The following is a 12,556-nucleotide window of genomic DNA, read 5'->3' as shown; positions in this document are numbered from 1 at the left end:
TTGGAAAACCAGAGTGTTCTGGCCTTGGCCTTGGTCCCAGTGAGAACTCCCAATTTCAAAGCATTAGTGTTGTTTTTTAAAAAATCATAAAACAGAGAAAGGAACTAATTAGAGTTGCCAAATTTAGCAAATAAAAATATGCTGGCCCTGTCCAATTTGAAGGTCAGATATACAAAAATAATTACAATACTGGGACGTATACTAAATAATCACTCATTGTTTATCTGAAATTCAAACTTCACAAAGCTTCCCGTATTTTATCTGGCAACCCTGGAACTAATGCGAGAACAATTCTCTTGATTACCTCAAAATGGGGAAAAAGAAATTAAGCCACATGAAGGAAAATACACAAGGGAATTTATTGATACTTAGAACTGTAGCATAAGAGCAGCTGGGCTCTGAACACGGGCTTTGAGTTAAAACAGTTACTGTCACGTTCAGTTCTCCTTGCACACCAGGGAGCACGCATTCCTGAGCTGTGCAAGACTGGCACCTCCCTCCCCGGTCCCCACGTCTCAGGCCTCTGGGCACGCAGCCACCTGCGAAGGGCAAGGGCAAGGGCACTGCCCAAGGAAGGCCTGCAGCGGCCGCTCCCGAGCCAGGCGCTTCCCTGATGGTCTGGGCCACAAAATCAGGGGAGGCAGGGGGCCAAGTACACCTGACACTTGATTCTGCTCAGGCCTCTAGAGGTACATCGGGTTCTTCCAGGCAGAAGCTTCTGAAGGGGGCTCGCGTAGACTCGGTTCCCTGACGGGGTCCTGCTACGCGCAGGCTCCACCGGGCCCCCTGCCGTAAGGGCCCCCACCCTCCGTGGCTAAGTTTGCACGGGGCCTCCCAGTTCAGGCTGCCTTCCGCCCACTCCGCTGGGTTTCACGCCCCGGGATCCGTTGGGCAAATGCACCTGCGCCTGCGGACAGCCTGGCCTCCTTCCTGGGCCTGGCGGCTGGAGCGCACGCACACCCTGGGAGTGGAGGGGCTCATCTTTTCTGGACAGACTGGGAAATTGAGGCTGAAGGTGTCTTCCTTGTGGAACATTTTCACTTGGTGTGAACAGCAGAGTCTGTCCTTGTTCGGGGGAGGGGAGGGGCGGGATGTCTGGCCCCCCATTTCCTCTCCAACCACCCCAGGACTCAGGGAAGACCAGGGCTGCCAGCGCAGCTCCACAGGGGTTCCAGCCAGCGGCCCAGGCGGCGCCCACTGGTCCCCGGTGGAGCCTTTAGTAGGCTGTGCAAATGAGAGACAAAACAAGAGAACCTGGTTTCTTGACACCACAGGAAACAGGAAAGTGTCCGTGGCTCAGCCCTGCCTGACCCTCCAGAGTTTTGCCCTGTGGACTAGATCCTGTGGGTCAGGACCCATCTGACCCACGTCAAAAAACAAGCCCGGGCTGGGGTTGGGAGGACGGCCTACAGCCCTGCAGTCAGGAGGGGGCTGTGCCACATGCTTTTCAGTTCCTGTCCTTGTCCCCCTGTCTGTCCAGAGCAGGGCAGTGGAAAGGTTGGAAGGACCACAGGGAAGCTGAGAGGATGTTTAGACAAGAAGGTGTTGGTTCAGGGAAACAGGACCCTCTACACCAACAGGCTTGATATGGGTGTCATCCTGGTCCCCAAAAAGCCAGGGGTGAGGGGAAGGCATCTGAGAACAGTGGGGAGATGGCTCGGCCTGGGGTCGTCAGGTTCTCTCTTGGTCCAGCTCCAGTTTTCTTTCTCGGCTCACAGCTTCCTAGAGAAAGGACAAGATTCATCATTTCTAAGTCCCTCATCTAGCACTTGCCTCCCCTATTTCCAGTGAGAACATTCCTCACAGCCTCACAGTTTCCTGCCCCTCGGGGAGTCCTGAGCAAGTAGCCAGGCCCCACCTCGTGCGTCCATATGGGAGCTCTTCATTTACACCAAAGCCAGTTGGACGGTTTCCTTTACTATACAAGGGTCTTTTGCAAATGGAGAATCCCGCTTGCAGAGCAGGAGTTGATAAGAGTGTTTGAAACACTATTGGGTTTGCAAAAGTCCGGCTAGTATTTGGGTTTTCAGGAGGGGGGAGAGGCAGAGACCCCAGGGTGCCGAGCACAGTTGTGCAGACTGCGCACTGAAGGACACACTGCCGACACAAGGGGTGGGCACTGCATGGACATCCTATGTCGTATGTTATTTGTGCCACTTTCTAAGAGTTATTTACACGGTTCTGTAGCTTTGTATGTCATTCACACAGCTCTCTAGCAGTTGGCAGTCAATCGTTTTAACAAAAGCAGTGTATTACGACAGTCTTCCAGCAGCTGGCAGTCACGTTCTCTCGGAAGGGATTGTTTAATTAGTGCACCAGGCATTACATGGGCTAGTGTCAGCCTTGACTGTGACCAGGGGCAGAAAGGAAACTGGGTTGAGGGTGCTCAGGGGTCACTACAGCATCTGGGGACAAGGCAGACAGTGCCCGGCCTCCAGGGACACCGTGGGGGGGGGGGTTCCACACCTCAGGGCAGCTGCATTCCTGGATCCCGCTGAGATGAGGCCTGTAGGTGACCCAAACAGTCTTAGAAGTGGAGAGCACAGAGAAGTTGAGTGGGCAGGGAGCAGACCTGGATGTGAGAAGCCAAGGAGGCACATGTGAGGGATGAGAAGACCTGGGTTCCAAACTTTCCTCTACCTGCTGTGTGACCCTGGGCAAGTCACTTGCCCTCTCTGGGAAATTGCAGGAAGACACCTGCTGAGCCCACTTTGGAGAAACGCTGGAATGTGAAATTGCATATTCCTGGATAATTTTCAAATCTGATTGTGTCATTCTGTTGCTTAAACCCTGTGATGACTCCCCAGCACCACGGGTGAAGTCCAACATCCTTAGCATGACACTCTGACCTGCCATGTCTCCCTGTGCACCTCTGAGTGCACCTCCAGGCCTCTCCCTGCCCAAATGGAGAAACTAGGACTAGACTCTGTGACTTTTGACTCTAGTTCCAGCTCTGGGTGGCTACCTTGGGTGGCTGTATCACTTTGTGGTCAACACCTGGTCACAGACACCTGGATTCGGATCCTAGCTCTGCCATCTACCAACTGTGTGACTTTAAGCATGTTACTTAATCTCTGTGCCACAGTGCTTAGGACACAGTAATACTATATAAATTTTAGTTGCTATTATTACATTCACATTTGAATTGGTGGAAATTCCATAGTAACTCAAGGAGAGGTTCTCAAGGAGTGGAAATTTGGGGAGTCTGAGACACTTGGTAGCAATTAGGAAAATCTGAGTAGGAATTAGCAGGATGGGCCTCCTCCTGCTCCATTTGTAGCCTGCGGGCAGTCTCTCAATTTCTCCCCTTTCCACTTTGAGGCCACACAACCCAAGTGAGATGACCACGGAACTCTACTGGAGAACAGGCAAGGCTAACAGAGAGAAACTATGCTGATACATATATCTGACCATGCTCCAGAAAAGGACAGTTCTGGCAAAACTGCTGGTCCTGGAACGAAAGGGCCAGGGAGCAGGCTTGACCCCAGCCTGTAGCCTAAGTATAGCTATCCCACACGACCCACAGGCCCAGAAAGAGAAAAACAAACATTTGTTTTGTAATGTACTGAGGGGGTGTGGGGTGTTTTTCATGCAGCATTATCATAGCAGCAATAACTGACTAATACAACCCACATCAGAATATGAATGTAAACATTTGATTTAAAGTGTGTGCATGCATGCGTGTGTGCGCACACACACACACATTAATATATGGAACACCTACATTCTACCTTTCATTCCAGCCTCTCTCATCTTTATTGGGAGGGATATCAGCCGGGGACCAAGAGTTTACATGGGACTAGCCCATGGATGTGACAGTGTCCCTGTGATTGTAGTTTGAGAGGAAATGAGCAGATCACTCCTCTTTCTCTATGCCTAACATCTTTGAGCTTCTCTTTTCTGCACCCTGCCTTGGTCTTTGAAGCTCAGAGAAGAAAATCTGTGTGGAATTGCTTAAGATCATCGGTTTCACAACCTGATCTGTGAAGGAGCATCGCGGACAGCACGCGTGACCCGCCGACAGTCTCTCACAGCTTATGAATGCTGCTGCGTTTGTTTTGACCGCAGCCTGCTTTCATACAGCACCTTGATTCCTAGAAGTTTAGCAACCAAGGCCGCTCTGGCTGAGCTGCATAGTTCCCGCTGCTCTGACGTGTGGGAAGAGGCCTGGCCTGGGAATCAAGGACCTGAGTCTGGGCCTGGCTCCCAGCCAGGGAGGCTTCTCTACACCCACTGCAGACCTGCCTACATTCTCATGACCTGAGCTCCCAGGACAGATATGTGGACACTCAAAGGTAAACGAAGGCCAGGCCAGGCGTGGCTCAGCGGTTGAGCATCAACCTAGGATCCAGGAGATTGGGGTTCGATTCCCAGTCAGGGCACATGCCTGGGTTTCGGGCTCAATCCCTAGCAGAAGGCAGCTGGTCAATGACTCTCTCATCATTGATGTTTCTCTCTCTCTCTCTCTCTCTCTCTCCCTCTCCCTTCCTCTCTCTGAAATCAATAAAGATATATTTTAAAGAAAAAAAGGTCAATGGAGTCTTGGAGTTGGACACCAAGGAGCAGTGAGAATAATCCCAGGCTGCACTGGCCAGTGCCCACCAGGGGCCGCCACCTGCCTGCTGCGCCCTGCACCCTCCCTGCCCACCTTTCGATCTAGAAAGTGCCTGTGGGTCTGCCCCGCCTCCTGTGGCAGCTCTGAGAATGTCCTCCCCACCACCCACCAAGTACCCCCCCCGCCCCCCCGGGGTGAGCCTCTGACCCTCATCTACCTAACACATCCCTCTGCCTACCCAGGGGCCCCACCCAGGACAGGAGCAACCTGGAAGGATGCCCCTTAAAATGAGTCAGGGATTTATCTGAGCAATAAAGACTTGGAGCAAATGAAATAGCAGTGCGGGTCTGTTCCGTTTCGGGGGAATACTTTGATAATCCAGCAAAATAATTACAGGTGCTACCTGGCTTGGTTCATGTTTGAGGCTGGCATTTTGCACTTGAGAGAGAGAGAGAGAGAGTGTGTGTGTGTGTGTGTGTGTGTGTGTGAATGTGCTTTTAACAATGTTTTGGCTCAGTAAAAAATTAAGAATTGGTTTATATGGGGCTCACGGTTCATCAAATTAGTAGGTTTTATTCTTGTCTTTGGTCTGAAGTTCAAAGTTCAAGAGAAACTCTTGAAAGTTGAGAGTTTAATTCATCTTTGATTTCCCCAGAGCCCAGAAGAGTGCTTGGCATTTATTGGGTGCTCCATAAATGTCAATTGATTTAATCAATGCCCATGTAATATAGTCCAAAAGCTATAGGAAGCGGGCCTACGTTGGTTAGGGCTTTTAGTTGCCAGAGGGAACAGTGAAGAGCTCTGTGTGTTGAGAGTCACATGGGTCACAATTCTGTTCAGAAGCTGAGAGGTAGCTAGTCGACCTCTGGCAGTTATATAGGCATGGCACCTACTAATTATTGACTGCTACACAGCTTGCTCTCTGCGAAGCAATGTACATAGTTGGCTTCACTAAACGCTCACAACAGCCTTGAGGTGGCCATTTCACAGATCAGGAAACAGAGGCTCAGAGAGACCACGTGTCCTGAGCGCGCTCACTGAGCGAAACCATGGCAGGTCAGGGGTCCTGTTCCAAAGCCCAGCTCCTGACCCCCACTCCTGACCCCTCTCCATCCCTGGTAATCTTCCTGCAGTCCATTCCCAAAGCGACTCCTGCGTGCGGGGTTTGAGAAACATTAGTCGTGCTCACTGTGCTTTGCTGCCTGGCTTTTTGGATCGCAGATGTCTTGGGAAGCCTTTCCTGGTGCCACTTGTCTTTGGTTTGTTCTTCTTGAAAACCTTGTTCACCCAGTTGGAGTCTTCAGCAGGGCTCGCCCTGGGCAAAGAAAGGCGGTAGTGGTGTGTTAGTGACCTGTCAGGTGTCCTTCACTGTCAGGTCCCTGCCCTAACTCAGAAAGCAGCAGACACGCCAGCGCTGTGATTCTTGGCCCTGGGAGCGTCAGGCTTCCCCAGAGACCTTTATTTTGTAATCAACGAATATGTATCTGAGTCATATGCCAACTGGTCAACAGAAACTCAAACTTTTATAGTCATCTGTCAATGCAATAAAGTTTAAATGATGTGAATAAAATGCATAATTTAGGCCCACGCACAAAATTATTAAATTTATGAAAACTCTTTCAAAAAGTTCTATAATTAAAATTATACTAAGCGAAAGAAACAGGTCTATTTTAATGTATTTGATATGACATGATATGGAGTGGGAACATCAAAAGTAAGAGGCCCTGCTCCCCCAATCCCTGCTTCTGTGGCCACAGAGAAGGCCAGCCGCTGCCAGAGCTGCCCCGTGGCAGGGGTGAGGTTGGGGGGCAGAAAACCCTTGACCCTGCTGGTGCCTTCCACTGGCTAACCCAATTGCTTTCCAGCCAGTAAGGGAGCCTGGGAGCTTAAAAACAGAGAGACCCCCCCAGGCCCTCTTGTAACGACTGCGAAGATAATCATGGAGTACACGTGACATGGCCCAGCCCATGTTTTTGAAAAGAAAGGTTTTTCTGGGGACAATCTACAACACAGGACCGTCAGCCTCCTTATTGGGCTGATAGAAAATGATCTGGATGAAGGGAGGCTCTCGATTCATGGTGCCCAGCGGCTGCAGGGCTGAGCAGCACGCCTGCTCGCTCCCTGGGACTGAGATGTCCCCAGAGGCCCAGTGCGCTCGGGAAGGTGCATGCCCAGCGTGCGCAGCAGGGCGCTGAAGGGAACGACGCGGTCAGCGTGAATAGGCCGGTGTCCCACACGTTGTCCCCACTAAAGAAGAGAGCAGAGGAAAGGATCCCAGTGTTCCTGGGGCAGCTAATGAGATGGAAACTGTCACTGAGCGGCTCCCCCCTCCCTGCCCCCATCAAAGGACAGAACACGACCTCGGTGAGGGAGAAACTTACGGGGCATCCTGCTGGCTGCTGGCTTCCTTCACGCTCACCAGAGGCGCGGCGCTTTGGGGGTTCAAAGAGGCAGGAGGAACTACAGCCAAAAGTAAAAAGGTAGGAGATGGAGTGAGGCGACGGGGGGAGGGGCACTTAGTCATTTCTGATATAACAGTAGCCTAGGACCACAATCTTATTGTTGGACTTGACTACAAGGCAGTGGCGTCTGTGGAAGGGCCGATGCTGGGCCTCCGTCGAGCATTATCAACGGTCCCTCGCAAGCAGCCGTGTGAGGGAAAGTTTTCAGAAAAAACCCCCAGGGGCCTGGGCCTGCCACCACCTGCTCTATGCACTGCCTTTTTCTTGGAATAGAAAATATTAATCGTTTTATGACCACTGTTCTTAGGTAAGCTCTTTGCATGTCTTCAGAGTATGGGGATATGTAAAACATAACAATTAACATATAATTATGTAATACATGTGAATAAAAATAATATGGAATCTGTTTACATTCCTCTACCTGAAGTCCTTTCATTTGGGGGCCTGGTGGATATCTCAAATCTAGTTGCGGTTCCTTTGTTTACGGATTTTCCTAGGGTTTCTTGCGGTATCCCACCCCCAAGAGCATGGCTTAGGCTGTCACAGAGGCTCAGCTGGGGCTGTAACCCTCAGCACCACGGACAATGAGGGCCTGACCATTGTGGGGCTGCTCTGTGCATCGCAGGAAGGTCAGCAGCATCTGGCCTCCAGGTATTGCCAAATGTCTCCTGGGGGTAAAATCGCCCCAGCCGAGAAGCGCTGGGCTCTCTGTATCCTCTGTCCACCCCAGGATGAGTGAGGAATGCCACCCAGGGCCCAGGATTGCTCAGGTGCCTGAAGGTGGCCACCTGTAGGCACAGGTGTGATAACATAAAATAAAGACATTTTATTTAACAGGAAATAAGAGAGCATGTGAAACACTTTGACCAATTGTCTGACTCTTAATATCCTTATATTTTTGTCTCATGGTGATTAAAAGAATCAAAGTAAACCTATTCCACAGAAAGCGTCACCGTGACTTGGGCAGATCTGAAAAGAAGGAAAGCTTGCTAATCTGTGCTACTGTTGACCCTAATAACTATGGAGGTTTGGCTGATGGACCATAAGGACCCCACAACCTGGCTTCATTCCACGATCAGGGCCCTGTCTCTTTGCCCCATCCTGACCATCCACAGCGGCCAAACAGGTATCCTCTTCATCCCAGATGTACCTTTGATAGGGGGTAAGGCCACACAGTAAGAATGGGACCACAGCTGTTTTAACGATTATTCCCCTTACTAACTATAGATAACAGGTTTTCCTACAGACCCTGGGAAACTGGAGGGTGTGCTGCAAGAAGAAAGACAGAGCTGTAAAAAAATAGACACATTGGGGTCTGGATGGGTCCGCTGCTCAGAAAAGAAAATGCATTTTGAGAACAGACAAAGGACAGGAGACACTTTGATTTGGTTGCTGTGCCTGGACCCTGACCCCCTGCAGGAGTTTGCCTCAGGAATGCTGACCATTCTCTGATCCCACGAATGTGTAGAGCTGTTTTTAACACCATTGAAAATTAACTACCTTGTTATCGCGCTTCAAGATCCTGGAAAGAGACACATGGACCATGGACCCATGCAGCATTTCTTTCTATTCCTATATAATCAGCCAGCTCGTAGGAGGTGTTAGAGCAGAATTTACAGGACGACCTGCTGCTCTCCCATACTGCCGGCATTATTGGAATAAACGCTCACATATGATTCAACCCTGTCTCTGCTTAATTTGGCTCAAGTAGTGACAGGCAGCCCAGACCCATTGTGTCTGGTTTCACCTTGCACCTTCCTTCCTTGCACCCGAGCTTCTAGAATGAACAAAATCTGAAATGGTCTTTTCACTCTATCCAATCCCATCCCACAGACCATGATGGTCAGTATCCCACCCATGTCAACTCTTGGAGATGACAATCTCCAAGAAGCCTTCCTTACTCCCCCAGAGAGCAGTGAGAGTATTCTCTGTGAATACTAGTTATATAGAACTTAATTTATCTTGTATTTTTTAGTTTGGTTTCCATGCCATTCTCTCTGCTGGGGGGAAGACTTCCTGAGGGTGAGGAATTGTACTGTTCATCTCTGCAGCCCCTAGAACAGTGCCTCTCAACCTATCTGCAGCAAAGAACCAGGTATTTAAAAATCTTATTTACAATCCATAATGGACCGATACTCTTGTGAAATCCAATCAAAAGAATTAGGAAAGTTCTTCGGCACCGTGGCTCTATCTTATTGCTATAAACATTTCTAAATGCTACTCTCAATTTCTGTGCTCATTTCATTGTGAACTAGTAACAAGTAGTTAGGGGACTGGCAGTGTCCACAGACCACCCACAGACCATCCTGGCACAGTGGCGTTCACAATAAAATTTACCAGAACAGCATTTTCAAATATAAGCGGGCAAAAGAATCAGCTGCAGGGCTTGTAGAAAAGACAGCTGGGTCCACCCTCTGAGTCTGTGATTTAGGTCTGTGGTAGGGCCTGAAAACCCTCCTGTCCAGTGAGTTCTCAGGTGATGCGCCGCTGCTGGTGGGAAACCACACTTGGAGACTCACTGGACTAAGGAAATGAACAAACGTCAAGTACGTGCCCTCCTGTGGTTCCCTGTCCTCAAGCCGGGCAGAGCCTCTATAGCTAACGGCTGACTTCGCCTGCGCAGCCCTCGGAAGCAATGGTTTCGGCCACCATGTTGTCATATGCTTGCCGGGGGGCTCCAGACATAAGAAAGCCCTGAAGAGCCAGAAGGTCCATACCTTGGGGCTGCCCTGAGCCCAGTTCCTCCACGGGTGGCTGTGCAGGTGATGTCGAAGAACACTGAGGCGACGTTTGAGGTGTCCTCCCAGCTGGAGGCCCCAGGGGCGGCCTGAGCAACAGAGATGACTGGGAGGGTGGGGATTCGGGTGGGGATCCAGTCAGTTGTACCTGCCGCTGTGGTGACATGGGTGAAAGACCCCGTGCTGAGCTGGGCGGTGAGGGGACAGCTGGGAGTGATATAGGTGGTGAGTCAGTTGGAGAACGTGACAATGGAGAGGCCAGTGGCGACGCAGGTGACTCCTCAAATGAAGAGACAGGTGGTGAAACAGGTGACTTTACAGGCCACTCACGTGTGGATTCAGGTGTCTGTACAGGTGGGGACACAAGTGGACCTTGGCCATCGGATTCTTCCAGACTGGCCTGCTCTGGTGGGAGGCTTGGTTTACTGTGTTCAGGACACTCGTCGCCAAGAGCGAGTTCTATCTGGCAGTACACTTCTACCCGGGGGAAAATCACTCTCCTGGAGGGAGAATTAAGGTAAGCGGCATCTAGGAAAAACAAGAGCATGGGTCACAGGCAGCATTACCAACCTTGACATCGGCATGGTGTCTGCAAAAAATGATTTTCCAAATTATTTTCATAAACACAATCAGTTCTCATCAATGGCTTTCCTTTACTTACTTGAATTTACACTGAGTATTTGATTGTGGATTAATTCACTTATTCAGGGGGTATTTGTTGAGCATTTCTATGTCCCCTGAGGGAGGGACATTTAAGCTGAGATCTGAAGGCCAGTGTTCCAGGATATGGCCAGGGTGGGATGGGGAAGAGCATTTCAGACAGAGGGAACAGCATGCACAAAGGCCACAGGTTTGAAGGGGCACCAGGTTGTTGAGGGCCTGAAAGGCGGTGTGGCAGGAGCCAGGGTGGGGCGCTGTGGTGGGAGATGGGGCTGAGGAGGCCCATGGACCAGATCTCGCAAGGGCCAGCAGGCACTACTGAGGACTCTTGATTTTCATGGAGGCCATGGAGCCTTCTAGGCCGGGAGATGCCCACCTGACTCTGGTTTTGACAAGGTCACTGTGGCTGCTGTGTGGAGACTCACTGACAAGGGCATGGGGACCCAGGGAAACCTGTCAGGGTGCTGAGGTGTTTGGGGCTTACACCTGGAAGAAGGTAGAAGGAGGCAGAAGATTCTGTTTAGGAGGCAGAATGAATGAGAATTGGTGATGGACTGATTGGGGGGTGAGGGGAGGTAGGTGGCTTGCACAGTCAGATGGGTGCTGGTGCTGTCTGCTGAGAATATGACCATGGAGGGAGGGGTCCGGGGGTGGGGAAGTGGGGAGACAAGTTATGACCTTGTTTTGAGACATGCTGAGTTTGGGAGGCCTTGGAGATGCCCAAGGAGAGATGACAAGTGGGCCGTTGTGTGAATGGGTTTGGCTCTCAGAGGAGAGATGAGGGTCAGGGAGACACATGCACTTGGGAGCCCCACCTGTGGGGGGTCACCGAGGCTGGGCTGGTGGCTTGGGGGAGCTTTCCCAGGGGGGAAAGCGGAGTCAGAAGAGGGAGGGGCCGGGTGGAGTCAGGACACAGGGAAAGGGGGCCTAGGGCAAGTCAGGCAAGACTGGGGTAGATGCAAAAGCTGCTGGTAAGAGAAATCACGGGCCGGGAGGAAATATTCACAAACAGTATTCCTCACAAAGGGCATTTATCTAGGATACATAAAAGCTCCTGAATGAGGAAATGAACTATTCAGTTTTTCAAATGGGCAAAAGAGCCAACTGAAAGAGGCAAAGCTGGAACAATCTGAGTAAAAAGATAGAGCGGACTAGTCCCCTAAAGGATCACCTAAGTATCCAGGAGTTAAGTGGCGGGGAAGGAGACCAAGGTTCCGTGCAGAGCTCCAAATACTTTACGTAGACATCCTGGCCTTCGAAAGGGGGAATCACGCCTCCCTTTCTCAGGGTGAGACTTCCTTCCAAAACGCACCGATGGAAAGAAGAGAAAGGGTACCTTCACCCGGAGAACCTGACAACCCCCTGCAGCCAGGTGGCCACGGGCGGCAGCTTCGGTGATGTCGTGTGGGCGGCGCGCCCCGGACATCCTGTGCCGAGAAGGGCGCCTCGCCTCTGCTGCCTTCCTCCCTCCAGCCCACAACCCCGGCTGAGGGACACCCTACAAAACATCTGGCCACTAAAACCCGCCGAAGCCACTAAAAACAAGGAGAGTCTGAGAAACTGTCACAAACAAGAGGAGCCGAAGGAGACATGACAACTGGATGGGATCCTGGATCCGGAAAAAAAACACCATTAGGCAACAACTAAGGAAATATGAATAAAGAATAGACTTTAGTTAATAATAATTTGTTAATATTAGTTCATTAGTTGCAAATAATAGGCCATACTATGTACCAAATTATATATGCACCCTACTATAGCATCTAACAAATGTGAGACATGAAATAGGGAAACCTGGATGTGGAATGTATGGAAACTCTGTACTATTCTCATATTTTTTCTGTAAATCTAAAACTATTCTAAAAAATAAACTTATGACAGGTCTAGGGGGAAATGGGCAAAAGAGTTGAACAGACACTTCCAAAGAAGCTACTTGAACAACTAACAGGCACATGAAAAGATGCTCAGCATCATTAGTCAGCAGGAAAGGCAAATCCAAACCTCAGTAAGACACCACGCGAAGGAAAAGACCTGCCCTACCAAGTGTTGGGGAAATTGGGGGAGACCGGGGCTTTCATATGCTGCTGGTGAGAATGTAAAATGATACGACTGCTTTGGAAGACAATTTGGTGGTTTCTTAA

The 12,556-nt window shown here is 50.4% G+C and overlaps 1 protein-coding gene across 1 annotated transcript in view; it reads right to left on the bottom strand.

Moving 5' to 3' along the window:
* Positions 1-1,650: 1,650 nt before the first annotated feature.
* PNPLA1 (patatin like domain 1, omega-hydroxyceramide transacylase) overlaps positions 1,651-12,556 on the bottom strand; it is a gene marked incomplete at its 5' end in the record, with an annotated part of 39,061 nt that continues 28,155 nt past the window's right edge. Inside the window, 5 exons of the mRNA XM_081140069.1 lie at positions 1,651-1,722; positions 2,467-2,572; positions 5,745-5,870; positions 6,937-7,015; positions 9,735-10,283. Coding sequence (XP_080996195.1) covers positions 1,672-1,722; positions 2,467-2,572; positions 5,745-5,870; positions 6,937-7,015; positions 9,735-10,283 — 911 coding nt within the window. The 3' untranslated portion in view covers positions 1,651-1,671. The remainder of the gene's footprint in view (positions 1,723-2,466; positions 2,573-5,744; positions 5,871-6,936; positions 7,016-9,734; positions 10,284-12,556) is intronic.

Source organism: Miniopterus schreibersii (assembly GCF_964146895.1).
Source record: "Miniopterus schreibersii genome assembly, chromosome: 6".
NCBI lineage: Eukaryota > Metazoa > Chordata > Mammalia > Chiroptera > Miniopteridae > Miniopterus > Miniopterus schreibersii.
Note: the sequence above shows the minus strand (reverse complement) of the source record. Positions and strands in the feature narration are given on the sequence as shown.